Source organism: Bos mutus, chromosome 19, assembly GCF_027580195.1.
Source record: "Bos mutus isolate GX-2022 chromosome 19, NWIPB_WYAK_1.1, whole genome shotgun sequence".
Taxonomy (NCBI): domain Eukaryota; kingdom Metazoa; phylum Chordata; class Mammalia; order Artiodactyla; family Bovidae; genus Bos; species Bos mutus.
In genome coordinates, this window is record NC_091635.1 from 42,836,450 (window position 1) to 42,862,382 (window position 25,933).

Below are 25,933 nucleotides of genomic sequence, written 5' to 3' on the forward strand. Positions count from 1 at the left end.
ACCCACCGCAGTCCTAAGCAGCACCCAAGAGATGGTCGTGGAGAAGAAGTTGTGTCTGCCCTTCCGTGTTCTTTTTAGGTTGCTGCTCCCCTCCTCTGTCACCTGCAGGAGTTGTTTTCTTAGAACCCCAGAGCTGCTTCCTGTCCACTGAGACACACCCCACCCCCCAGCCCTGGAACTCACTGGGTTTCTGTAAGGAGACTGGGTGTCCACGAAGGCCATCTCTCCACCACCTCTGTGGCCACTGTCGCTTTACACACTGGCCAGGAAGACCACTGCACCTGGAGAACTTAAAAATGTGTAGAAACCAAAGCACCTGGACTGTTACTCAATGGGGGAGGATCCGGGAGATGATGTAGGTTTAGAAAAAGGGAGAAAGGTAGAGAGGAGAGGAGAGGGTGGAAGTGGTGCTCCTCACCTAGGGCCCTTTCCCCTCTGCTCGCCTCCTGTGATCTGCACTGAGATCCAATAGTACATAGAGGTTCACGTCGGCTCAGAGATCCTGACCACACTCATACTGCAGCAAGCTTCTAGACGTCACTGTTCCTGAGAACGTGGCTGTCTCTTGCGGGTCCAAACAGAAACAGAACTGCTTGTTGGGGCCCAGGCAGCTGGGTGCTACTGGTGCACGGGGTGGAGGTTGTGCAGGGAAGGCCTGGTTATACCCATTTTCCAGATAGGGAAACTGAGGCTCAGAGTGTTTAAAGGTCATTCCAAAAGTCACACAGCTCATTAGTGATAGCCTGAGCCATATAAGGCTTCTTGGGGCCTCAAAAAGGGGTATGTTCCCTCTAAAATTCTATTCCTCACATAAAAACCTAGTCATGGAGGGATTTCCCTGGTGGTTTAGTGGTGAGGACTCTGCTTCCACTGCAGGGGGGATGGGTTTAATACTTGGTCAGGGAACTAAGAACATGCATATAGCATGGTCCAGTCAAAAAAAAAAAAGAGAAACAAAACAATATATGATCAGATGGAAAGAAATGTTTTATGAATATCAATAGAAAACCTTATCATGAAGGTTACCTTATCATTGTGTTTAATGATGCCCCAGGAACTTCTGATCCCTCCTCTCTAAGAATTTCTCTCTCCCTTCTTTTCTCTTTTCTCCCTTCCTTCTGGGCTGTAGCTGGGGAGCAGAGAAGATTTAGACATACTAGAACTTTCTGACGGAGAAGGCAATGGCACCCCACTCCAGTACTCTTGCCTGGAAAATCCCAAGGACAGAGGAGCCTTGTAGGCTGCAGTCCATGCGGTCGCTAAGAGTCGGACACAACTGAGCAACTTCACTTTGACTTTTCACTTCCATGCCTTGGAGAAGGAAATGGCAACCCACTCCAGTATTCTTGCCTGGAGAATCCAGGGACGGCGGAACCTGGAGGGCTGCTGTCGGTGGGGTTGCACAGAGTCGGACAAGACTGAAGCAACTTAGCAGCAACAGCAGCAGAACTTTCTGAATGACATGGAGGAGGGTCACTATGTTAAATAAATGTCTTTAATTGGCTCCAGCACCTTGTTAAAGGAAAGGATTGACTAAAACAGAGACCAGGATCAGCTGGGTAGCAAAGTGGGGTAGGGAGGAAATGCGTAGCAACAACAGACTTACCTGAAGTCAAGCGGTACCCCGCCGTGTGCTCTACACAGGGCCCTGGGGTCCAGCCTGGATGAGCAGCTGAGGGTCCTACAGGCACCAAGTGGAGAGCAGGTGAGCAGGTGCCCCGGGACCACACACAGGTCTGCACCTCTCTCCCTTCTGGCACTTGCCTGGGTCCTCAGAATTTGCAAAGACTGACTTCTCTGAGACGTTCTCATTGACGGAGCCCACTTGCCTCCTCCATCCACCCTCCATCCCACTAGATTCCTGAATCAACTAGAATATGACTGGATTTAAGGGGCAGATGACACACTTGGAACAGAAAGGAGGAAAAGGAGGAGAGATTCTTTAAAGATATCCTCTTCAACACCGGGGATACAGGAAATTTTTCCTCATTGACTGAAATAGGAAGCAACTGGAACTCATTCACCGCAGGTTGGAGTGTAAAATACAACAGCGTTGGAAACTTGGTGGATTATAATAAAGTTAATCCTCTACCTCTCCTATGTCCTGGCTCTTCTGCTCCTAGATATTCACCAAAGAGAGATAAGAACAGATGTACATGTGCTTAACAGCTTCACTCATCACAGCCCCTCACTGGAAACACCACTGTTTAAAACAGGAGAAGGGGAACAGTGAATGCTCTTTGCAAATCCCTGGGCTATAGCCCACCAGGCTCCTCTGTCTGTGGATTTATCCAGGCAAGAATATTGGTACAGGTTGCCATTCTCTCCTCCAGGGGATCTTCCCAGCTCAGAGATCCAACCCATGTTTCCTGGGTCTCCGGCACTGGCAGGCAGATGCTTTACTACTGAGCCACCTGGGAATTGCCTGCTATGGACTAGCCCTCAGCAAGAAAATGGGACTGAAGATAAAGGCAAGGTCTTCAGTGAACCCCAGTGTTGAGCGCAAGAGCCAGACACAAGTGAGCACACACTGGGAGCATTCTGATAACATAAAATCCAGAAACGGGTCAGAAAAGCAATGACTTATGAGGGGCACCAAATGGGAGGGACCCGGAGGAGTCATCTGGGTGCTGGGAATGTCCTGGAGCTTGACCTGGATGGTGGTCATACAGCTGTTTACAGCATAAAAACTCATCCAGCAGACTAGGGTCTGTGTGTTTACACGGACCGTACCTCAATGAAGTACTGTTTAAAAAACACCGCAGGCCACGTACAGTGGCACCGTGCGTGAGAATCCACCTCACCGTGCAGAGAACGCGGGTTTGATCCTTGGTCCTGGGAGACTCCACACGTGGTGGAGAAACTAAGTCCATGTGCCACGATTATTGAGCCCAGGTTCTAGAGGCCACCTGCTGTAAATACTGGATCCCACACCCCTACAGCCTGGCTCAGCAACGAGAAACCATACATGGCACTGAAGAAGCTCCCCACTTGCTGCAACTACAGAAAGCCACTGCAAAGTAACGAAGAATAAGCACAGCCAAAGGAAAATAAAATAAGTGAATTTTTAAAAATTTAGAAACCACCCCAAAACTCTCAGAGCCCAGGGAGAAACAGGGACAGCTAGAGTTCAAGCAGACATGCATTTTGACATCTCCAGGTGATTTGGAAGTGAGTCACAGAGAGTCCAGCCCAAAAAGGAGAGCCCAGGTTCTTCTGCTCCAGCCCTGTAGGGAGGGCCTACTGCCAAACCCAAAGGCAAGTGGGTTTTTGGGTGAATAAAGACCGTAAGGAGGTGTCTCCAAGACCCAGTGGCTGGCACAGCTGACCTCAGCAACCTGGGGTCACCATGTGTGCCATCACTGAGACCCTTTTCCAGGACCTGGCTTGAGGTGAGAGGCAGCCCTCGAGCTCCCTTATTTAAAGTCCAGACACTTGTCTGAGGTTCTCTGTTCTCTGCACTGTAGACCATAGGATCTGTTCTAAATGTGTCGGCCACCTCACCCTCTCAAAAAGCCAGAAACTGACGAGTGTGGATGAGGACAAGGAGAAAGGCCTTTTGTGCTGTTGGTGGGATGCTAAACGGCGAGGCTGTGATGGGAAACATAGTGTATGTGCTTGACCCTAAGAGACTGGCATTAAGCTTCTGATTGCTAAAGCGTCCATTTCAAAGATACTCATCTTTTGTAAACATGGTGCCAGCTGTGTGACAGCTTCTAGATAAGCTGCCACGCTTGCCCCACCCATCAAGTTCTCCTTTCTAGGAAATACTGGGCAACCTAGATAACTGTTTGAGTGACCCCACGTCTCTTCCTGTCCCCTGCATAACCACCCTACCTTTCGACCCCAATAAAAGCGGAACCCCAGCCTGTGCTCTCACCCCCTCCTTCCCACTGGCCATTGTGCTATTGGCCCTCAGGACTTGAGAGTAATAATCCTCTTTTTTTCAAAGCTACCTGATGGTTGTTGCTGAGCTGTGTCTTGAAGTCATGATAAGAACCACAGGGGCCCATCTGGCCACAGTACTAGCTCCAGCTGGGCTGATGTCTTTGGGGCTCCCATGAGTAGTAAAGACCCACATGAGTGCCCCCGGTGTTTCTGAACAGAGAGCATCACTATGCATAGTCTGAGACTGACCCTACAAAACAGTACGGATGTTCCTTTAACAACTAAACACAGAATTACCATCTGGTCCAGCAATTCCACGCCTGGGTCAGATGGTAAAGAATCTGCCTGTTATGCAGGGCACCTGGATTTGATCCCTGGGTCAGGAAGATCCCCTGCAGAAGATCATGGCAACCCACTCCAGTACTCTTGCCAGGAGAATTCCATGGACAGAAGAGCCTGGCAGGCTACAGGCTATATGGTCGCAAAAAGTCAGACACAATGGAAGCGACTTCCCACTGCCAGCAATTCCATGTCTGGCTATATACCCTAAAGAGCTGAAAGCAGAGGCTTGGAGAGATACGTGTACACCCATGTACCTGGTATTATTTACAACAGCCAAAAGATAGAAGCAACACGGGTGTCCATTGATGGATGACTAGATAAACAAAATGAGGTCTATACATACAATGCAATATTGTTCAGCCCTAAACAGGAAGTGAATTCTACCACGTTACAACATGAATGTTGGGGAATGAAGAAATTTTCCTCTACCCTTCTAGGTTCTTCTGGCTGGTCTAAGATTGAATTGACATGAGACACATTAAAAGGAAAAAAATCTAACAAAGGTATAGTTAACACTTACATACATAGGAGAGACCCAGGAGAACTACCCACCAAAATGGTCAAAACCATCACTTTAAATACCACCTTCAAGAGGGAGGGTATGGGGAGGGAGGAGGGAGGAGGGATCAGGATGGGGAACACAGGTATACCTGTGGCGGATTCATTTCGATATTTGGCAAAACTAATACAATATTGTAAAGTTTAAAAATTAAATAAAATTAAAAAAATAAAAATAAAAGTAGAGCCAAAAAAAAAAAAAAATACCACCTTCAGCTAAAATCACAAGAAGACGTTGAGGGCAATGGTTTGGGACTTCAAAGATGAGGAAGGCTATTCACAGAAAAGTCAGTGTTCGGTATGTAAGTGTTTGCTGGGTGCAGAGTGGACTCTGATCTCCACACCTCGCTTGAGTTCTTCTGTAAGTATCACTGCTCACGGCTCTATTTCTATAACAGGTCCTTCGTCTGCATTCTTTGCTGCAGTTGTTCAGTTCAGTCACTCAGTCGTATCCGACTCTTTGCGACCCCGTGTTGAGGAGGAGGTAAAAGAAAAACTTCGAGTCTTCAGTTTCTTAAGAAGAATCAGCCTAAATGAATACTCATGCCGAAGTGACACATTTAGGGGTAGCAAATTTTGCTCCCCTATACTCTCTAAGTTTCAGTCTTTCCTCATCTGTGAGATGTAACTAATCACGGGCCTCCTTTGATACGATTGTCGTGAGCACCAAAAGAGCTGAGGCTTGGAGGGCACTTAGTCTGGCTACAACTCACCAAACTCAGTCCCAGTTGTCTTCTACTGTCTGATTTGGAATCACTAAGAGCAAAAACTTCCCTTTAATCTTGAAAGGGACTGTACCAGATCATCCCAACTACATGGATGACAGTCAAGCTCTTGAATCTTGGATATATGTCTCAGGACTGAAGAAGACCCCACATGGCACCTGGTCCTGTCCAAGTGATGGAGACTTCAGAATCAAAGTGAGGGGGAAGAGCAGTAGATGACGTTCAGGTAGGCTGCTCTGGCCCGAGAGAATGGATCAAGTCTTCACACTTTAACTATACATGACACTCTTTCTCCTTCTTTTCCTTTCTTTTTCTCTGCCACTGACTAGGAAAGATAAAGCCCCAATCTATAACCCCCAATACATTGCTAAAGAAAGTAATCTTTCAACTGAACTTATCATCAGAATTTCCAATCCATCCATCCCTATCTAGATCAGATTTACCTCCACTCAGTACGATTCATCCACACACAGTAAAATCAATCTACTGACACAGGGTTATGATGAAAGAAAGTGAAGCATTTACTGCAGTTCCCAAGCAAGGAGTCCAGGCAAGCTTAAAACACCCAAACTCCATGATGACGTTCAGGGAAATGGTCTTAAACACAGGGTGAGCAAGAGGGTGAGGGGTATGCGATCAGCTCATGGACGTCTTCTGATTGGTTGGTGGTGAGGTAATTGGGAGCCAATATCATCAAGCTTCTGGGTTCTATGACCATATGAGCATCAGGAGCCAATATCATCAAGCTTCTGGGTTCTATGACCATGTGAGCACCATAGAGTGAACATCTTCCACACTATAGGGATTTCTATATCTGTAAAACAGCACAAAGAATTTGGTTCAGAATACTGTCTATAGCTCTTGAGGAGGAACTAAAGGTCCTTGATGGTGTTTAATGGTTAACCTATTATCACTTTGTTTTGCTTGACTGTTACGCTTTGCTTCTGCATTTTCTCACTTAAATTTTATCCTTGGAGCTTGGGGAAGGCCTAGGAGGCTAAAGGTTTATAACACTCATGGGTCATAGGGCTGTCCCAGGATGCCCCCATAGGGTCCTGCTGGGTTACAAATGTCAGAGGGATTAAGCAAAACAGTCATGGCCATGGAGACCACACCAAGGGTGAACAAAGCTGTGGGGACTATATATCGGTAGCTGAGAGTGATGCTAATGCCTTACATTCTGATTATATCTTTTGGTTAGGCTGAGAGTTTGCTACAAAGTGGGGCATAGTTAAAGAGAAAACCACAGGTGCAAAATGGCCTCACTTTTGTTGAAGCCCATGATACCAACCCTAAGTTTAACACCTGACCTAACTGTAGCTTTGTCCTTCTCCAGGAATGTAGTCTTAATCAGCCAGTCTGGAATTTTCTAGTCAGCATCCTTGAGGTAATCAGTCTCCTGGGACCTCTCCATCTTCAAGAAGAAGAAGAAATCTACCTGACCTCTTTTGCTCAACAGTGGTGAAATGCACATTACGCAAAATATCTTAAGTGTACTAGCTCAGACTGTAAAGAATGTGGGAGACCTAGGTTTGATCCCTGGGTTGGGAAGATCTGCTGGAGGAGGGCCTGGCAACCCACTCCAGTGTTTTTGCCTGGAGAAGCGCCATGGACAGAGGAGCCTGGCGGGCTCCAGTCCATGGGGTCGCAAAGAGTTGGACATGACTGAGCAACCGCACACACACACAAGTGTACCTACAGTTCAGTGGTCCACTCCTGTGGTTGTGCAAAAGTCACCACCATCCAATTCCAGAACTTTTTCATTTTGCAAAATTGGTCCTGACCTTTTAGATGTTGCTAACACATTCAAAAATTATAATACACAGAGAGGGTCAAAAAAACCCAGGAATGGCCATGTAAAGGATATACTGTGCCCTTCGATGTGTATGGTCTTATTGAACTCACACAACGACCTGTGGGTTGGCCGATCATGCTCATTCCACAGGTGAAGAGACTAAGGCTGGGAGAGGTGAAGTCGCTCGTCTAAGATTCCCCAGCCGATGAAAATGGCAGAGCCGGGGATCTGAGCTGGATTCAGTTTGATTCCAAGTTCTTTCTAGAAGCACAGGGCCTCCTCACCAGGGGGATGACAGAGAGTGAAAGAGACAAGAAATCTACTAGTCCAGGAGCCTGAGTGGGTGTCCCAGACAGAGACAGCGACACGAGGACAGACTGGGGAACCCAGAACCACCTGGAGATGAGACTGGCTGGCACCTTTGGGTTCACACAGCAGGACCCACACAGGGGACGCGGCCCCACACCCAGCCCCTGGGGACGAGTGCTGGGTGGAGTCTGACCTGGAAGCTGATGTAGGACAGATGCACACCGCCCTTGATGGAGATGGCGTTGAGTTGGTAGAAGGGCACACGGTGTACATAATACAGGAAGATGTTCTTGTTCACCATCACCTGTTGAGATGAGCACACATGGCAGGAGGGGGTCCAGGACCAGGTGGGAGCACACCTGTGCCTCCGGGACCCCTGCTTCCAGACGTTCAAACCCGTATCTGGTTTTTACATCAATCCTCTGTAGGTCAGGGCAACAGCCTTCAGAGCTGTGCCAGTCACAGGAACATGCTTGGGACCCTAAGTGCATCGAAGGGCAACCTCTACCTGACTCTAGTCCTTGGCTTCTTCATTCTTCTGGTGTAGGTTTGTCTTTCTAGTCTTAGCTCTCCTGTGGTGTTACTGAAATATACATGCAAATGTTCACGGGGAGCAGAGAAGAAGTGATGTCAGGTTGTATGATGAGGGAGTGGGGACATTCATGTTCACACAGAGAAAAAAGACACAGATGTACTCAGCTCCCCTCCCATCTCCCCAAGCCCAGAGACACTGCTCTGCTTGCAAAACCAACGTGCAATGCCAGGCAGAACTAAGTCTTTAATAACACCTGGATAAATGCAGCATCAAGGTAACAGAAAAACAAATATTCCCAGGGACCTGGAGTGGAAGAGGGGCTACAACAGAGAAATGGAAATAACTTGGACTGAAGGACCCAGGAGGCCGAAAGGCATCACGGTGACTTCTCCAGTGCTTACTTCCAGAGTAAAAGAAGCAACAGGTGTGCCTGTAGATGCAGGTGAAGGTGTGTAAGGAGACGGCGGCCTTACAAGGAAATAGTCCTCTTCCCTGTACAAAGTGATGCTTACATGGCTATTTAAAGGCTGCTCGCAGCACCTTATGGGGCTGGGGAACAGACAGCTGAAGAGAGGAGAGCTCCTACTCACCTTGAACGCGGAGCTCTCTACCTCGAAGCAGATCTCAAACAAACTCCCCTTCTGGAAGGGCATCTGCATCTTCCTCTCCTCCGGCCCCCACTTTCCTAGCTGCTTCGTGTTGCAGACCACATACCCGCCTTCTTCAAACCGAGGATTGAAGTGGAAGGCAATTTCATGGTCAGTGTAGTCCATCTGAAAGTTCACTGAAAACCTAGGTCAAGGAAAATCAGACAGTATCCCGGCTTACTGCCAAGGGTGGGAACAGGAGGTGCTCGCTCTTTGACTGACATCTGTCTGGGAGCCTGCATACAACCTGCGTGGCTGGTTGGTACCCATTCCTAGTCTCGTCCCATCCCTTTGGTTCACTGAATTTGCACTGTGTTTTGTGCAGTTACTGCATTTTGCCCTTACAGTGTGGTTTTCTAAAAGTAAGGAGGAAATGGGTAAAGAAATTTGTGTCCAAGATGGAAGTAGAGGAATGTGCCTAGAAGTGAGAGTCTTTGGGGCCAAGTGGTGGCTCCCTGGAGGTCAGCCTGTGTCTGCTCAGTTGGGAAAGAGGACAAATGGAAAGAACAGGTGCATTGATGGGACACCTACAGAGATGGTGTCTAAAGGGGAGACACAGAAAAAACCCTAGATCTCTGGGCATGGGGACCTCAGAGTGTGCGTCTGTCCCTCTTCAGAGGGTGTCGTGTGTCCACCTGACCCTTAGGTCACTTCTGACCCCCTGACCCCTCCTCACTTATGAGGTCAGCAGGCCTGGACCCTGACCCCAGATCGGCCCTGTTTGTCATTTGCAATGACCCAGGACCATGCTATCCTCGAACTGCCGCATGCAGCAAAGGGGTGACTGCCTTCCTTCAGGGATGACAACTGAAACGGCCCAAGGGCACCCCTAAATAAGTATCTCTTGTTCCCATCTCACCTCAGAGGAAGCCCCTCACCATCTCCATCTCTTTGGGATATAGCTGAAACTATAGGGTGAGGGGTGAAGACAAAAGGAGCTTCCAAGGGGCCTAGCTCACAAAAGGGGTGCGATAAATCCTTGTTCTGCTTTTTCCCAGATGGAGCTCATGCATGTCCCCTAACCAAGGTCCAGCCCGAATTATCCAATGAGCATCTCTCTCCCAACACCTTGCCTGAACTCAGCGCCAGTGTGGTTCCCAGTCTGCTTCCTGGGGTCACTCAGGCTCCCAGCTAACACACAACAGTCAGACAGCACGTCTGGCTCCCATGTCATCACCACAGAACTGGGCACTGCCCCATGCCCACGGGTGGCCCTCAGTGGGCATTCTACCTGCAGAGTGCTCTGTTTTGCTTGTTTATCTGGGGTTTCTTTTGGCTTCGTGGCTCGAGTATCTTAGTTCTCTGATCAGGGATCAAATCCATGACCTCTGCAGTGGACGACTGGAGTCCTGACCACTGGACCACCAGGAAACCCCCAGGGCCCATCTGCTTTCTTGGATAAGGGTGTGAGTTCTGAATGCTAAATACCAGGATGCTAAATACCTAAATACCAGGATGCTCTGTGTTCCTCTTGCCCCTCAGCCATCAGGGGCAAGAGGAACTGGTGTGTTTCTGAACCCAGCAGCCTTCCCTCCAATGAAAACGAAGCTCCAAGTGACCCTGAAATGAGAAATTTTAAGTTCCAATTTCTCTTAAAGTGGAGAATAGTTTTTCTGACATGTCTCTGGGTGTCGTTTTCCCTTTGCAGACCCCCAGCTTCATTCCTGTGTTCCTTTGTAAATTCTGCCCCAGGGAAGGAGAGAACAGCAGCTCCCATCGGAAAGGGGACCTACTCGGAGGTAGAGACAGGCTCTATTGGACAGAGTGGGAGTAGAAAGCCCTCCTGTGCTGGAAGGAAGGGTTAGCACAGGGAGGGGGAGAGAGGGGTGGAGTTCATAGTCAAGGTCCCGGGTTCCCCTGCGGGCAGGGTTTCAGAACTGGGTGCCTCATTTCCCTCACAGTCCCCTGCAGGCACTGAGGGCCTCAGAGTCCCACATCACTGTGGCCGGGTCACCTGGTAGGAGAGGCAGAGGCAGTGGCAGAGGAAGTCATCTAGAAGCCAGGTGTAGAAGTAGGGCTGTGGGGGGAGGGGCCTGGAGGGATCCAGAACGTCCCCAGGCCCCATGCAAAGTAATGAGAGGAACAGCGGGGGTAGAAGTCAGCTGGGATTGGACAGAGAGGCTTCTGAGAGAGGCCACGTGTGCAGAGGGGCCCCCGTGGGCACGGCAGACCTCAGGGTGCACAGGCCCCAGGCCTCCACGCCACCCGGAACTAAATATAGTTCATCCAGGGCTGCATGAACTCCTGAGGACCTCCCACCTCTGGAATACGTGTAAGTTCTCTGTTCCCAGAAAGTCCCCCTCGGGAGAAAGGGAATGGGAAACAGAGCTGAGTTATCTATATTTTGAATTGACTTTAGTGGGAAAAACCTTGAGACTGAAAGAGACCGAATACAATTTTGATGGCAAGTTTAAATATTTCCAGGTCACCTCAAATGAAGTTTCCAAAGTAGATGAGACTGGCTAGAGGAAATGAAGGGAGTTGACGTATCTGCAGCTCTGGGTCATTGTATACGAAGTCCAGTCCCAGAACTCCACCTCTGGGCTGGCCTGCTTCCCTCCCTAGACTGTGAGCCTCCATTCCCCCTGTCTCTGGGGAGTCTGGTTAATGGTGCCCGGATGCTACAGGTAGGTGGTAGGGGGCACTGAGCATTGTTGGCAAGGCCAGGCCCTTCCCATCCCCTGAACTGGGTGTGGGCAGCTTGGAGGATGCTGTGTGGACCATCCTGAGATGACAGCACCCTGGTTCACTCAGGGGTGAGGCCGAGAGCGACAACAATTCCCGGTACCTGCTTTCGCCTGTGGAAAGAACACGCCCCATGACGGTGATCTTGTGTCCATCCTGGAGACCCCCTTCGATATTCCCAGTGAAGGGAACAGGCTGTGGAGAGGAGACAGTGGTCAGTTGGCCTGCCTCCTTCTCTCCATAGCCTAGGGACCAAGTGCAGCCATGAACAGGACAGAAGGAGCCTCAGCTCCACGGACCTTCCAGCCCTGGAGGGAGGAAGTTACACAGATATTCTGCGACTGGGAGAAGGAGCCCCTCAGGCTCTGAGAGGATGTAACAAGGTCAGATTGGCAGCTGGCAAAGGAAGAAGTGGCGAGTACACAGCCCTGAGACGGGACGGAACCAGAGGAGTGAGGGGGGTGGCTGGACCCCAAGCCAAGCTGCTAGTAAAGACCCAAGTCCTAGCTGGGGACTCAGGGGTCCACCATGGACCAAAGAGACCCACCCACCTATCCTGGAGGATAAACCTTCTGCTCACCTGAGCAGGCCAAGAAGTCATCCTTCCCCTCCTGCCCACCCCACCCAGAGAACAATGGTGACCTTGACCTTTGTCCCCCACGCAGCCTCAGAAAGTGTCTCTTTCCCAGGTGCTCTCTGCAGCCAGGGGGCAGCCCCCTCTTCTACTTCTGCTCCTGGGCTCCCATCCTTCCTCCAGGCCCTGGGAAGCCTCCCAAGTCCTCACGTGGCATCACCACCCCTTCTGGGCCCCATCACTTTGTCATGTTCTCTTTCCTGAGCCTTTTGAAAGGACCCAGCATTATGGTGAAGATGCTTCATTTTATAGTCAGGCATCCTGCAGGTTTGAATCCTAATTCTGCTGCTCATTACCTGAGTGGCCTTGGGAAGCTTATTTAAGTTCTCTTTGCCTCAATTTCTTCATCCATGAAATGAGAACAAGTCCCAGCTTCTGGGTGACATTGATGATTAGTGAAAAAATGTCTGTGGGGAGAGACTGGCGCATCCTTCCAGAATACTTTTTATCTAACGTGGTTCTACAAACTGCCTTCAATACAGCTCTGTCTCCAAGTCAATTTTCACGTTTTCACACTGTTGAAGAATTTTCTACCTTCTCCTCTAAGTAACATTTTACAAAGATTAAATGCTTTCAGGAACCAGGCAGGTGATTTGCATAGTTGAACTGGCCAGGTGGGGGAGAGTCGGAAGTGGTGGGGACTGCAGCAAAGTAGGCATCATCTTCCTTATCTAAAGAGCAGTGTCCACTCAGCTGTAACCTGATTACCTTTCAGGCCGTGTTGTCAGAGCTTCCAAGTCTTTAGGAGAAAATAGAAATCTGAGCTTTTTCTTCTTTAAAACTTTCTAATTTGGGGGGGGCGAAATGCTTTGAAAAAGATTGTAGTAGGTTTCCTTTGCATATAATGAAATATTTGCATTGAATTGATATATCTAAATTTGCTTCAAAACAATCCAGGGGTGGAAAGGAAAGTAGAGCTGGGCAGAGATAAAGCAGATAGTTCATGAGTTGAAACTGAGTGACTGGTATGTGTTGTTTATGATACTAATATCTCTGTATTATACTTTCTCTTTGGCAATGAGTTAAAACAAACAGTCTGAAAAAAAAATAAATAAAACAAACAGTCTGCAGGCCAAACAACAACAAAAAAATACACACCAGCTCGATTCAGGCCTAGTCCATGTCCTTCAGTTGTAGGACCACCCAGAATCCAGGGAAGCCCCTCCGAACCCAGTGTGCACAGCTGGCCCTGGGAGATAGCCAGTGATGCCAGAACCCCATTCAGACAGACTGTGCTCCCGGACCTTGGGCAGAGGTGTCTTTTGTGGCCCCAGGTATGGTCTGAATTCTGCCATTAAAAACTTTGGTGACATTAAGCAAATCACAACATCTCTGCATCTCTGAGTTCTTTCTGTCAAAATCCATGTCGGTGAGTTTGGAGAAGTAGAATCAGCCTAACACAGGCTGACTAGCATGGTGCTCTTCCCTGAAAAAGAATCCCCTCATTTGTTGGAGTTTGAAAGCCTCCTAAGAGCCTTTCTCACCATCAGGAGAGACAAGGCTAAAATGTATCCGCCTGGCAGCATGGGCTCCTCCCTTAAGCATATTCACACTAAGGTATAGAGTGGTAGGAGGGGTCCTCAGGGCACAGAAGGAAGGCAGGATGGAGGAAGCCCTGAGTGGATCATGGGGCGGGCAGTACAGGTTAATCTTAAGGAATGATTCCCCCAAAAAACTTCATGAGATTTTAATGTCTTAAATGGTGCCCTCACATTCTGAAACACAAGATGATTTCAAATTGAGTATAATCCGAAGACAAGATTACTCATTACTGCGTTATAATAGCAAAGAATTGGAAATGAATCCAGAAGTCCACTAGGAAGAAAATGGTGAAATTAATTATGGTATTTCCATACAACAGATTCTAGGGAGACTTAACAAGAAAAGAGGAAGAAGGGACCACTTTGAAAACTGATAAGTAATATTGCCCTCTGTAATATTTTTTAAATGGGTAGGAATGGCTATATACATATATTTACTTATTATAAATAAAATTTTCTGGAAAGATTCAAAGAAACAGCTAATATTTATTGACTCCAAGAAGGTTATGGTAGACTGAGTAATTACACCCTCCCCCTTTTCCCACCAAAAATGTCTACATTATAATCCCCAGAAGTTGTGAATATGTTACTTTACCCAGCAAAAGGGACTCTGCAAGTATGATTAAGAATCGCGAGATTGTGGGGGGTTATCTGGGCTATCTGCGTGGGCCCAATAGTCACAGGGTCTGCAAAGAGGGAGGCAGAGGAGGAGAGTCAGTTGTCGGAGATGTGACAACAGAAGCAAGAAGCTGCTGGCTTTAGAGAAGGAGGAAAGTGAAGAGTTCCCTGGTGGTCCAGCTGTGGTTAAGTATCTGCCATCCAGTGCAGCGATTGAGGGTTAGATCCCTGGTTGCGGAACTAAGATCCCACATGGGCCACAGCTGGAGAGCCCATGGGCCACAATGAAGATTGCTTGTGCCACAATTGAGACCTGACACAGTCAAAAAAGAAAAAAAAAAATCACAGGAGGAGGAAGGGGCCACAAGCCAAGGCAAGCGGGCAGCCTCTAGAAGTTGGAAAAAAACGACACATTCTCCCCTGAAGGCTCCAGAAGGAAACAGCTTTGCTGACATTTGATTTTAGATTTCTAACCTCAGAACTGTAAGGAAATACATTTGTATGGTTTAAGCCTGGTGTGGCTGAAGACCCCTCTGTGTGTGTGTGTGTGTGTGATCTTAGCAGGAAAGAGTAGCATAGGCTTTTGCTTCCTATGACCCAGGAAGATGGATTTTTATGTTGGATTTATAGCCTCACAGATTAGGCTGGTCTCCCAACTCCCTGTGCTGGCAGCTCTGATGTCACCAAGTCACGTGACCTGTCTATTCAAAAGTTGGGCTTTTGAATCCAAGGATTAGAGAGTAAAAACATGTCATCAGAATAATAAAATGGCTGAACCTGGAAGTGGCTCCGGTCCCCATCTGATGGAGAACAAGACCCAGGCGACACATCCTGACTTAGACCACTGTGGAGGCTCCCACCAGGCAGCCCAGCTTCCTCCAACCCAACCCGGGAGCCCTCACTAGACGGGCTGAAGGGCATTGGCCATTGCACGGAGCACATAGACCACACCAGGGCTCCTGGGGAGGTGGGCTTGAGTATGGATCAAGCAGCTCCCCAGCACCTGATGCCCCATGCACCCCCTCCCCATGAAGGGCTCCGTCAGCCCCCCTGCCCAGCCTGCCAGGAAGTTGAGCCCGGGAGAGGCTCCTACTGCAGGGCTGGGCCAGGACTCAGTGAGCTCAGAAAGTTCCTGGGACCCAGGCTGCCGCCTGCCTGCCTCCTCCTCCCCTAGGGGACTCTCTGTGGACACCTCCTTCCCCCAGGATGGGGGAAATCAAGGCACCTCCCTCCTCAGCCCTTATCACCTGGGAACCTTACAAGTAGCCTCCACCTCTGTGAGCTCAGTAATACATTTATGTTGTGGAGATGATAAGGGTTTAAACCAGCTGTCCCAATCTTTCTGGCACCAGGGACTAGTTTCACAGGAGACAATTTTTACAAGGCAGGGAAGATGTGAGCTATGGGGAGTGGCTATAAATACAGATGGAGCGTCACTAGCTCACAAGCTGCTTACCTCCTGCTATGCAGCCCAGTTCCTACCCGGCACAAACACCAGCCCATGCCTGGAGGTGGGGGACCGCTGGTTTAAACAAGGCTACCTATGACAAGACCTCCACACAGAGGGTAAAAATGCCCAGAAGAGAGCCCTATGCACCCCACAGTGCAGGGGCAGCCTCCTCCACCCTCCTGGGACAGTCTTTCTCAGACACCCTTGACCTGCCCTGCCTAGCTCTCTCAACCCTCAGATGCCAGACACCTGTTTGGGAGGCCTTTCCTCCTGCGCCCAGACTCCTAACAATTCTAAACGCTTTCAGAGCCCCCCACAGTGGGCCAGATATCTTTCAAACTCTCTCAACGTGCTACCTTGCTTAATCCTTACCCGAGCTCTGGGTGGTGACTTGATTATTCCCATTATACCCAAGCAGAAGCTGAGGCCCAGAGAGGTAAAGTAACTTGCTTGAGGTCATCCAGCTAGTAAATGGCTGAATCCAGGGAGGTCATCTTCCAAGTAAGTGCCCTTAAGTGCCATGCTCCCCAGGAGACGTTTACCTTCCTTCAGTTAAAAAAAAAAAATGGAAATTCACTTTTCTATTTATTACTTAGACTCTTCTTCCCCCACTGAGCACCTAGAACAGGAGAGAGATCAGGAGAAAGCTCAGTAAACATTTGTCACACGCACAAATCCTGGTGACCCTCAGCCTTGAGTGGCACCGAGGAGATGGGCACAGGTAGAAGTTGTGGCAGGGCCGCCCTGGTTGGTATGTCTGCCCTTCGTCTGTTCTCTTTGGAACGAGGCCCCCCGGCCTCCTGTCACCCCAGCAGGAGCTGTTTCCTCAGAGCCCCAGAGCTGTGTCCCCCTGGCCGAGGCCTCTCCCAGCCCTGGAACTCACTGGGTTTATGTAGGGAGGCTGGGTGTCCCTGAAGGCCACGTCTTCATCGCCTACGTGACCACTGCCGCTTTGCATGCTGTCCAGGCAGACCTCTGCAACAGGAATGACTCACCAAGATACAGAATTCAATGCAGATAATCTGTTATTAAATGGGGAGGAGCCAGGAGCAGGAGAAAGTCAGTTTAGAGGAAGGGAGAAATGTAGGGAGGAAGATGGAGGACAGAAGTGGGTGCCCCTCTCCCAAGGCCTTCAGACCTTCTGCTCTCCTCCTACCCTCCACCCCAAGTCAGAATAGTTCACGTAGGCTCGGACATTCTCACCACGTGCACAGCTTCTAGAAGACACTGTCCCTGCGCGTGTGGCTGTGTCATGTCCCGACAACAGTGTGTGTGATGGGGCGCTGCCAGGGCATGGGGTGGCAGTGCTGCAGGAAGGCCTAGTTATACCCATTTTGCAGACCGGGAAACTAAGGCTCAGAGAATCTACAGGTCATATCCAAGGTCACACAGCTCACTAGCGGCAGCTTGAGCCATATAAGGCTACTCCACTTCTTAAAAAGGTATTCCTCCCCTTTAAAATTCTCCTCCTCACATAAAAGCATAATCATATAAAAAGAAATGTTTTGAAAATAGAAAACCTGGTGATGGAGGTTCCCTTATCCTTGTGCATAATGATGCCCCCGGGAACTTCTGACTCCTCCTCTCTGTGAATTTCTCTCTCTCTTCTCTCTCTTGATTCTGGGCTTTAGAATGGGGAGCAGAGACAACTCAGACATAATAGAATATTCCAAGTGACATTGAGTTGGAGGCAATATATTGAATAACTGTCTTTAATTGGTTCCAGTACCTTGTTAGTGGAAATGTTTGACAGAAACAGAGACTCAGGATCGGCTTTTGTCGGAAAGGGGTTTGGGGAGGAAACACACAGCAACAGACTCACCGGAGATTCAGTAGGCCCCCACTGTGTGCTAGAGATGGGACCCCATGTCCAGCCAGGACAAGCAGCTGGGGGTCCTATAGGTACTCAGTGTGGAGCAGGTACCCTGGGGCTGAGAACCTGTCTGCACCTCTCTCTATTCTTGGGCTTGCCTCGGTGCCCCAGAATTTGCAAAGACTGACTTATTTGAGATGATCCCATAGATTGAGCACACATGCCTTCTCTGTCCACCCTCCGTCCCCTCTACATTTCTAGATCAACCACAATGTGACTGGATTTAAGGGGCAGATGGCACAGTTGAAGCAGAAAGGAGGAAAAGAAAGGGAAATGCTTTGCAATCCTGTTTGACGCCAGGAACACGGGGACCATTTCCTCATCTACTGGGATAAAGATCACGGAACTCTCATTCACTGAAGGTTGAGTGTAAAATACAGGAGTGTTGGAACCTTGTTGGTGGGTCTTCTGCCTCTACTGTGTCCAGGCTCTTCTGCTTCTAGATATTTACCCAAGAGAGACGAAAACATATGCAGGCATGCATAACAACTTCACTCACCGTAGCCCCACACTGGAATCACACTGTTCATGAGCAACAGAAAGGAAAAATGAATGATGATGTGACTACTGTGGACTAGCCCTTGGCAATAAAAAGGGATCAAAGATATAGGCAAGATCATCAGTGACTCTCACAGTTGTGTACAGGAGCCAGGCATGACTGAGCACATGCTGGGAGTCTTTTATTAGATAAAATCCAACAATCAGTCAGGAAAGTGATGACCCATGGAGGGCTCCAACTGGGAGGAACCCGAAGGAATCATCTGGGTGCTGGAAATGTCCTGGAGCTTGACCTGGATGATGGTCACACAGCTGTTTACAACATAAAAATTCATCCAACAGACTAGGGTCTATGTGTTTACCTGAACCATAACTCAATAAAATACTGTTTTGTTTTGTTTTTTAATTCTCAGAGCCCAGGGAGACACAGAGACAGCTAGAGTTCCAGCAAACACACTTTGGCATCACCGGACAACTTGGAAGCTGTCGTTCAGTCGTCAAGTCACGTCCGACTCTTTGCAACTCCATGGACTGAAGTGTGCCAGGCTCCTCTGTCCTACACTATCTCCTGGAGTTTGCTCAAATTCATGTCCATTGAGTCGGTGATACTATCTAACCGTCTCATCCTCTGTCGTCCCCTTCTCCTCCTGCCTCCAATCTTTCCCAGCATCAGGGCCTTTTCCAATGAATAGGCTCTTTGCATCAGGTGGCCAAAGTACTGGAGCTTCAGCCTCAGCACAAGTTCTTCCAATGCATATCCCAGGTCGATTTCCTTTAGGTTTGATTGGTTTGATCCCCTTGCTGTCCAAGGGACTCTCAAAGAGTCTGCTCCAGCACCACAATTCAAAAGCATCAATTCTCGGGCGTCAACCTTCTTTATGGTCCAACATTCACAACTGTACCTAACTACTGGAAAGACCATAGCTTTGACTATGAATATTTGTGGCAAAGTGGTGTCTCTGCTTTTTAAAATGCTGTCTGGGTTTTTCATAGCTTTCCTTCCAAGGAGCAAGCATCTTTTAACTTCATAGCTGCAGTCACCACCTGTGTGATTTTGGATCCCAAGAAAATGAAATGTGTCACTGTTTTCACATTTTCACCTTCTATTTGCCATGAAGTGATGGGACCAGATGCCATGATCTTAAGTTTTTTTTTATGTTGGATTTTAAGCCGTCTTTTTCACTCTCTTCTTCTACTTTCATCAAGAGGCTCTTTAGTTCTTCTTCAATTTCTGCCATTAGAGTGGTACCATCTGCCTTTCTGAGGTTGTTGATATTTCTCCCAGCAATCTTGATTCCAGATTATAATTCATCCAGCCTGGCATTTCTCATAATGTACTTTGCATAAAGTTAAATAAGCAGGGTGACAACATACAGCCTTGTCATACTCCTTTCCCAATTTTGAGCAGGTCAGTTGTTCCATGTCCAATTCTTACTGTTGCTTCTTGACCCTCATACAGGTTTTTCGGGAGACAGGTAAGGTGGTCTGGTGAGTAAGTAAGTGAAAGTTGCTCACTCGTGTCGGACTCTTTACCACCCACTCCATGGATTATACAGTCCATGGCATTCTCCAGGCCAGAACACTAGAGTGGATAACCTTTCCCTTCAGGGCATCTTCCCAACCCAGGGATTGAACCCAGGTCTCTTGCATTGCAGGTGGATTCTTCACCAGCTGAGCCACAAGGGAAGCCCTAGAATACTGGAGTGGGGAGCCTATTCTTTTTCCAGTGGATCTTCCCGACCCAGGAATCGAACCGGGGTCTCCTGCATTGTCGGCGGATTCTTTACCAACTGAGCTATCAGGGAAGCCCAAGGTGATCTGGTACTCTTTAAGAATTTTCCAGTTTGTTTTGTTCCACACAGTCAAAGCCTTTAGTGTCAAAGGCTAGTCAATGAAGCAGAAGTAGGTGTTTTTTATGGAATTTCCTTGCTTTCTCTATGATCCAACAAATGTTGGCAATTTGATCTCTGGTTCCTCAGCCTTTTCTAAGCCTAGCTTGTACACCTGGAAGTTCTCAGTTCACGTACTGCTAAAGCCTAGCTTGAAGGATTTTGAGCATACCCTTGCTGGCATGTGAAATGAGCACAACTGAGTCACAGTGAGTCCAACCCAAAAAGAATAGTCCACGGCCCTGCTCCCACTCCACAGAGAGAGGCAACAGCCAAATTTGAGGGTCAGTGTATTTTCAGATGAATGGAGACAGTAGGGAGGCATCTCCAAGACCCAGGGCCTGGCACAGTTGACCTCAGCAGCCTGGTATCACCGTGCAGTCACTGAGATCCTTTCCCAGGGCCTGGTTCTTGTCTTAAGGAGGTGAGAGGCACCCCTCAGAGCTCTGTTATTCAAAGTTGCAGACACTTATCTGAGGCTATCCGTTCTCTGCCCTGTAGACCATAGGATCTGTTCTAAATGTGTTGGCCACCTCACACTCTCAAAAACCTGACAAGTATTGATGAGGTCTTGGAGAAAGGAGGCCTTTGGCACTGTTGGAAACACAGTATACATGCCTGATCCTAAGGGACTGGTATTAAGCTTCTGATTGCTCAAGCTTCTGTTTCAAACACGCATTTTGCATGAACACATTGTCAGCTGTATACTGGCTTCTAGGTAAGCCCCCACGCCTGCCTCCCCCATCAAGTTCTCCTTTCTAGAAAACCCTGGGCAACCTAGATAACCATGTGAGTGACCCCACATGTCTCTTCCTGCCCCTGGTTCTTGCTTAACCACCCCACCCCACCCTTGGACTCCAATAAAGGCAGAAGCCCAGTTCTGTGCTCCCTCCCCCCTCCACACTGGCCACTGTCCTGTATGGCCCTCAAGATGTGAGAGTAAGAATCCTTGTTTTATCAAAGCTCCCTCTTGGTTGTTGCTGAGCTGCATCTTTCAATTGTAGTAAGAACCATAACATTTGCACCAGCTGAGGAAATGCCTGTGGGGACCTCCACGAGTAGTAAAGGCCCATGTGAGGGCCCCCAGTATCAGTTTAGGAACTTCCCTGACAGTCCAGTGGTTAAGACTTCCATTGCAGGGAGTGTGGCTTTAATCCCTGGTAGGAGAACTAAGATCCCTCAAGCCACGTACCAACCCCCACCTCCCACCCCCGACCCCGCCAATAAAATAAAGAATCAGCCTAAATGAATCCTCCTGGCAAAACTGGAAAGTCACATCAATGTGACTTCCTAGTCCCATTAGACCTGTGACCTTTCTCCAAAGGGCCAGAGTTTTTCTTCACAGGGGAGCACCCCAAACTGGAGCTGAAGCTTCCGACTGTCAAAGTTACCTGGGGCTCCTGTAGGGAAATTAGAATCAGACACCTCAAGCTCAAAGGAGCCTCTGGGACTCTTCATTTATTATCATTGTGTCCCTCTCCTTTGCAAAGCATTTCTGACTTCAAGATTGTATAAATGTGAGCCATTAAGGGGCCATTGCTCTCCTTATCTTAACATATCTAATATATACCTCAAAGAGCTTTCCTTCAGGACATGAAATACTTCCTGTTTTTAAAAGTTTCATAACACCAAAACACAAAAGACATAGGAAAATTCCAACAAAGACGGCACAAATTCCATCGTTGGTGCACAGATCAACCATTTCCCAAACCAGGTAAATAAATTTACCCTACAAAACAAATGACCTAGTTCCTACTAGGCTGTTCCTACCCCCACAAGAACGAGTTCCCCCATGAACTGGTTCCGACTCAGAAACAGTCCAACCACAATTCCCCTTCTTCAAGGTTCAGTTCAGTTCAGTCACTCAGTCGTGTCCGACTCTTTGCAACCCCATGAATCACAGCACGCCAGGCCTCCCTGTCCATCGCCATCTCCCAGAGTTCACTCAGACTCATGTCCATCGAGTCAGTGATGCCATCCAGCCATCTCATCCTCTGTCGTCCCCTTCTCCTCCTGCCCCCAATCCCTCCCAGCATCAGAGTCTTTTCCAATGAGTCAATTCTTCGAATGAGGTGGCCAAAGTACTGCAGTTTCAGCTTTAGCATCATTCCTTCCAATGAACACCCAGGACTGATCTCCTTTAGAATGGACTGTTGGATCTCCTTGCAGTCCAAGGGACTCTCAAGAGTCTTCTCCAACACCACAGTTCAAAAGCATCAATTCTTTGGTGCTTGGCTTTCTTCACAGTCCAACTCTCACGTCCGTATATGACCACTGGGAAAACCATAGCCTTGACTAGACGGACCTTTGTTGGCAAAGTAATGTCTCTGCTTTTCAATATGCCATCTAGGTTGGTTACCCCAATCAAATTGGCTTGTCTTGTAGAGGAAAAGCCTAAATTGAGGGGGGAATATGTTTCCAGAGGGCACACTGGAGCGACTTACCCTACAAAATGTAGTCCATCGATCAGTAATACAAAAAGGCACACGGCACAGATGAACCAGTTCCCAACTCAGGCAAATAAATTTACCCCACAGACAAATGAACCGGTTTCAACAAGGGTAGGATTATCCCCACAAGAACTAGTTCCCCAATGAACTGGTTCCAACCCAAGTAGAGTCCAACAATTCCTCTCTCCACAAGTGGAGGCGGGAATACACTGACTCACAACACAAAAGGGCACACAGGCTTACCAACAAAATCGAGTTTGTCGGTTCCTTGCTTCAGCTGCCAAGTGCTGGGGCAGCTGGTGCCGCTTCAGGGAATCTTGAGCGAAAGATCTTCAGGACAAATGGTCCCAGCAGCTGCTAGAGCCTTGCTCCAATATTCCCTGACTAGGGCCAGCTAACCATTGAAAGGTTGTTGTTGAATCACGCGAATATACCGGGATTCTTGGCCCCCGGAGGAGAAGAATTCAATCCGGGGCCAGAGACCGGCGTGCAAGCTCAGTGCAAGACTGAGCGTGCAAGCCAGAGGCTTGATCGCTCAGAGCTTTTGTGTAATAAAGTTTTATTAAAGTATAAAGGAGATAGAGAAAGCTTCTGACATAAGCATCAGAAAGGGGTAGAAAGAGTACCCGCTTGCTAGTGTTAACAATGAAGTTATATAATCCAAAAACTATCTGGAGGTTGTAAAGACCTCATCAGACCTACTCCCATAATTTACATTTTAAGATAACACTGTCCTCAGGCAAGATACATCCTTGTAAAGACCAGGTCTACTCCCATAATTAACATTTTAAGATAACAGAAGGTTGAATCCAAAGACTGTCCTTAGGCAGGATACATTATTGTTATATAATCCTAAGGAATGTGGAGAAAGAAAAAAAGTTTGTCCTTTCTTCCTCCTTGAGAATTCCAGACCCCTCTCTCCTTGGGGACCCCTAGACTCCCTATCAACCTGCCTAGGAAATGACTCTCTCACCATGAGCAGCAAGGCTCCTGCCTGGCTAAGCCAAATTTCTTACCAAGTCCAAGCTTGTTGTGCCTGCTGCACAACTGGCCAATGAATCTGAGAGACAAGCTGTGTTGAGGCAAGGAATACTGTTGCAGGGAAAAGCCAATTCTGACTCCATGTTGGAACTGTTTCTTGTTTTACATTGCTTTTGTCATAATCTTATAGACTGCCTTGGAGAATCCTACCCCTCTGCCAGACTGTTAAACTAAAGAGCCTTTGTTCAGAACCCTGTCTACCTGTAGAAGATGGCAGGAAGGAAGAAATTAACACATTCCCTGCCTGAGGCTTGCCATTCTAGGAGATATTTGCAAGGTTAATGGTCTTTTTACTTTGTTTCCTCACCAACCCCCACCGCTGATCTATAAAAGAACCTAGCATCCAGACCCCAATAAGATGGTTATTTTGAGACATTAATCTGCTGTCTTCTTCAGTCAGCCAGCTCTTCAAACAAAGTCATATTCCTTGAGTCAAAACCTCATCTCCAATTCATTGGTCGGTCAAGGGCAAACAGAAAAAACTTGGACTTGGTAACAATGGGACTTTATTCAGGAAGCTAACTGACTGAGAAGATGGCTGACTAATGTCTCAAAATGACCATCTTGTAGGGGTCTGGATGCCAGGTTCATTTAAGAATCGGAGAGAAAAGCAGTGAGGATCTTAGGTCAAAAGGTAGAATAGAAAGAGAGAGGCACTGAGGAAGTAAGTAAAAATGCTGTTAGCCTTGCAAAATATCTCTGGGAAGGGCCAGCCTTTGGAAAAGGTGTGTAAATCTCTTCTTTTCTTTGAAGCCATTCACAGCTGGGCAGGGTCAGATTATCTCTCTTTGAGCTGAACAAAGGCACTTTAGTTTAATAGTAAGGCAGAGGGGCAGGGTCCTTTGAGGAGGACTATTCACTGCAGTCAGTTGCTCAGTCGGTCTGACTCTTTGCGACCCCATGGACTGCAGCATGCCAGGCCTCCCTGTCCATCACCAACTCCCAGAGCTTGCCCAAAACTCATGTCCAGAGAGTCAGTGATGCCATCCAACCATTTCATGCTCTATCATCCCCTTCTCCTCCCACCTTCAACCTTTCCCAGCATCAGGGTCTTTTCCAATAAGTTAGTTCTTTGAATCAGGTGGCCAAAGTACTGGAGTTTTAGCTTCAGCATCAGTCTGTCCAATGAACACCCAGGACTGATCTCCTTTAGGATGGACTGGTTGGATCTCCTTGCAGTCCAAGGGACTGTCAAGAGTCTTCTCCAACACCACAGTTCAAAAGAATCAATTCTTCAACACTCAGCTTCCTTTGTAGTCCAACTCTCACATACATGACCACTGGAAAAACCATAGCCTTGACTAGACAGACCTTTATTGGCAAAGTAATGTCTCTGCTTTTCAATATGCTATCTAGGTTGGTCATAACTTTCCTTCCAAGGAGCAAGCGTCTTTTAATTTCATGGCTACAATCACCATCTGCAGTGATTTTGGAGCCCAGAAAAATAAAGTCTGACACTGTTTCCACTGTTTCCCCCATCTATTTGTCATGAAGTGATGGGACCAGATGCCATGATCTTAGTTTTCTGAATGTTGAACTTTAAGCCGACTTTTTCACTCTCCTCTTTCACTTTCATCAAGAGGCTCTTTAGTTCTTCTTCACTTTCTTCTATAAGGGTGGTATCATCTGTATATCTGACGTTATTGATATTTCTCCCAGCAATCCTGATTCCAGCTTGTGCTTCATCCAGCCCAGCATTTCTCATGATGTACTCTGCATATTATAAGTTAAATAATCAGGGTGACAATATACAGCCTTGACGTACTCCTTTTCCTATTTGGAACCAGTCTGTTGTTCCATGTCCAGTTCTAACTGTTGCTTCCTGACCTACATACAGGTTTTTCAAGAGGCAGGTCAGGTGGTCTGGTATTACCAGAATTTTCCACAGTTTATTGTGATCCACACAGTCAAAGGCTTTGGCACAAGCCAAAGAAGAAATAGATGTTTTTCTGGAACTCTCTTGCTTTTTTGATGATCCAGTGGATGTTGGCAATTTGATCTCTTGTTCCTCTGCCTTTTCTAAAATCAGCTTGAATATCTGGAAGTTCATGGTTCACGTATTGCTGAAGCCTGGCTTGGAGAATTTTGAGCACTACTTAACTAGTGTATGAGATGAGTGCAATTGTGTGTTAGTTTGAGCATTCTTTGTCATTGCCTTTCTTTGGGATTGGAATGAAAACTGACCTTTTCCAGTCCTGTAGCCACTGCTGAGTTTCCCAAATTTGCTGGCATATTGAGTACAGCACTTTCACAGCATCATCTTTTAGGATTTGAAATAGCTCAACTGGAATTCTATCACCTCCACTAGCTTTGTTTATAGTGAGGATTCTTAAGGCCCACTTGACTTCACATTCCAGGATGTCTAGCTCTAGGTGAGTCATCACACCGACATGATTAACTGGGTCATGAAGATCTTTTTTGTACAGTTCTTCTGTGTATTCTTGCCACCTCTTCT

The 25,933-nt window shown here is 47.8% G+C and overlaps 2 protein-coding genes across 2 annotated transcripts in view; both read right to left on the reverse strand.

The window, feature by feature from the left end:
* The window catches only part of LOC102268987 (galectin-9-like), a 56,612-nt gene extending 56,390 nt beyond the window's left edge, over window positions 1-222 (reverse strand). Inside the window, 1 exon segment of the mRNA XM_014478519.2 lies at window positions 184-222. Within this exon segment, the coding sequence (XP_014334005.2) occupies window positions 184-222 (39 nt within the window).
* A 1,414-nt stretch (window positions 223-1,636) lies between these two features.
* Window positions 1,637-16,685, reverse strand: LOC102268703 (galectin-9-like). The gene is made up of 5 exons (XM_005896694.2): window positions 16,611-16,685; window positions 11,588-11,679; window positions 8,743-8,944; window positions 7,811-7,921; window positions 1,637-1,681 (listed from the first exon to the last, which is right to left on the reverse strand). The coding sequence occupies exons 1-5, from the start codon at window positions 16,683-16,685 to the stop codon at window positions 1,637-1,639; spliced, it is 525 nt and encodes a 174-aa protein (XP_005896756.2).
* Window positions 16,686-25,933: the final 9,248 nt, after the last annotated feature.

What these genes read in the sequence shown, in the direction of transcription:
- LOC102268703 (XM_005896694.2), bottom strand. Translation starts at nt 16,685, where the DNA reads ATGCAAAGCGGCAGTGGTCACGTAGGCGATGAAGACGTGGCCTTCAGG. An exon ending in TAGAGAGCTCCGCGTTCAAG is followed by an intron (nt 7,922 to 8,742) that starts GTGAGTAGGAGC and finishes TCATCTCAACAG; the next exon opens with GTGATGGTGAACAAGAACAT. An exon ending in TGTCCTACATCAGCTTCCAG is followed by an intron (nt 1,682 to 7,810) that starts GTCAGACTCCAC and finishes TGGTGCCTGTAG; the next exon opens with GACCCTCAGCTGCTCATCCA.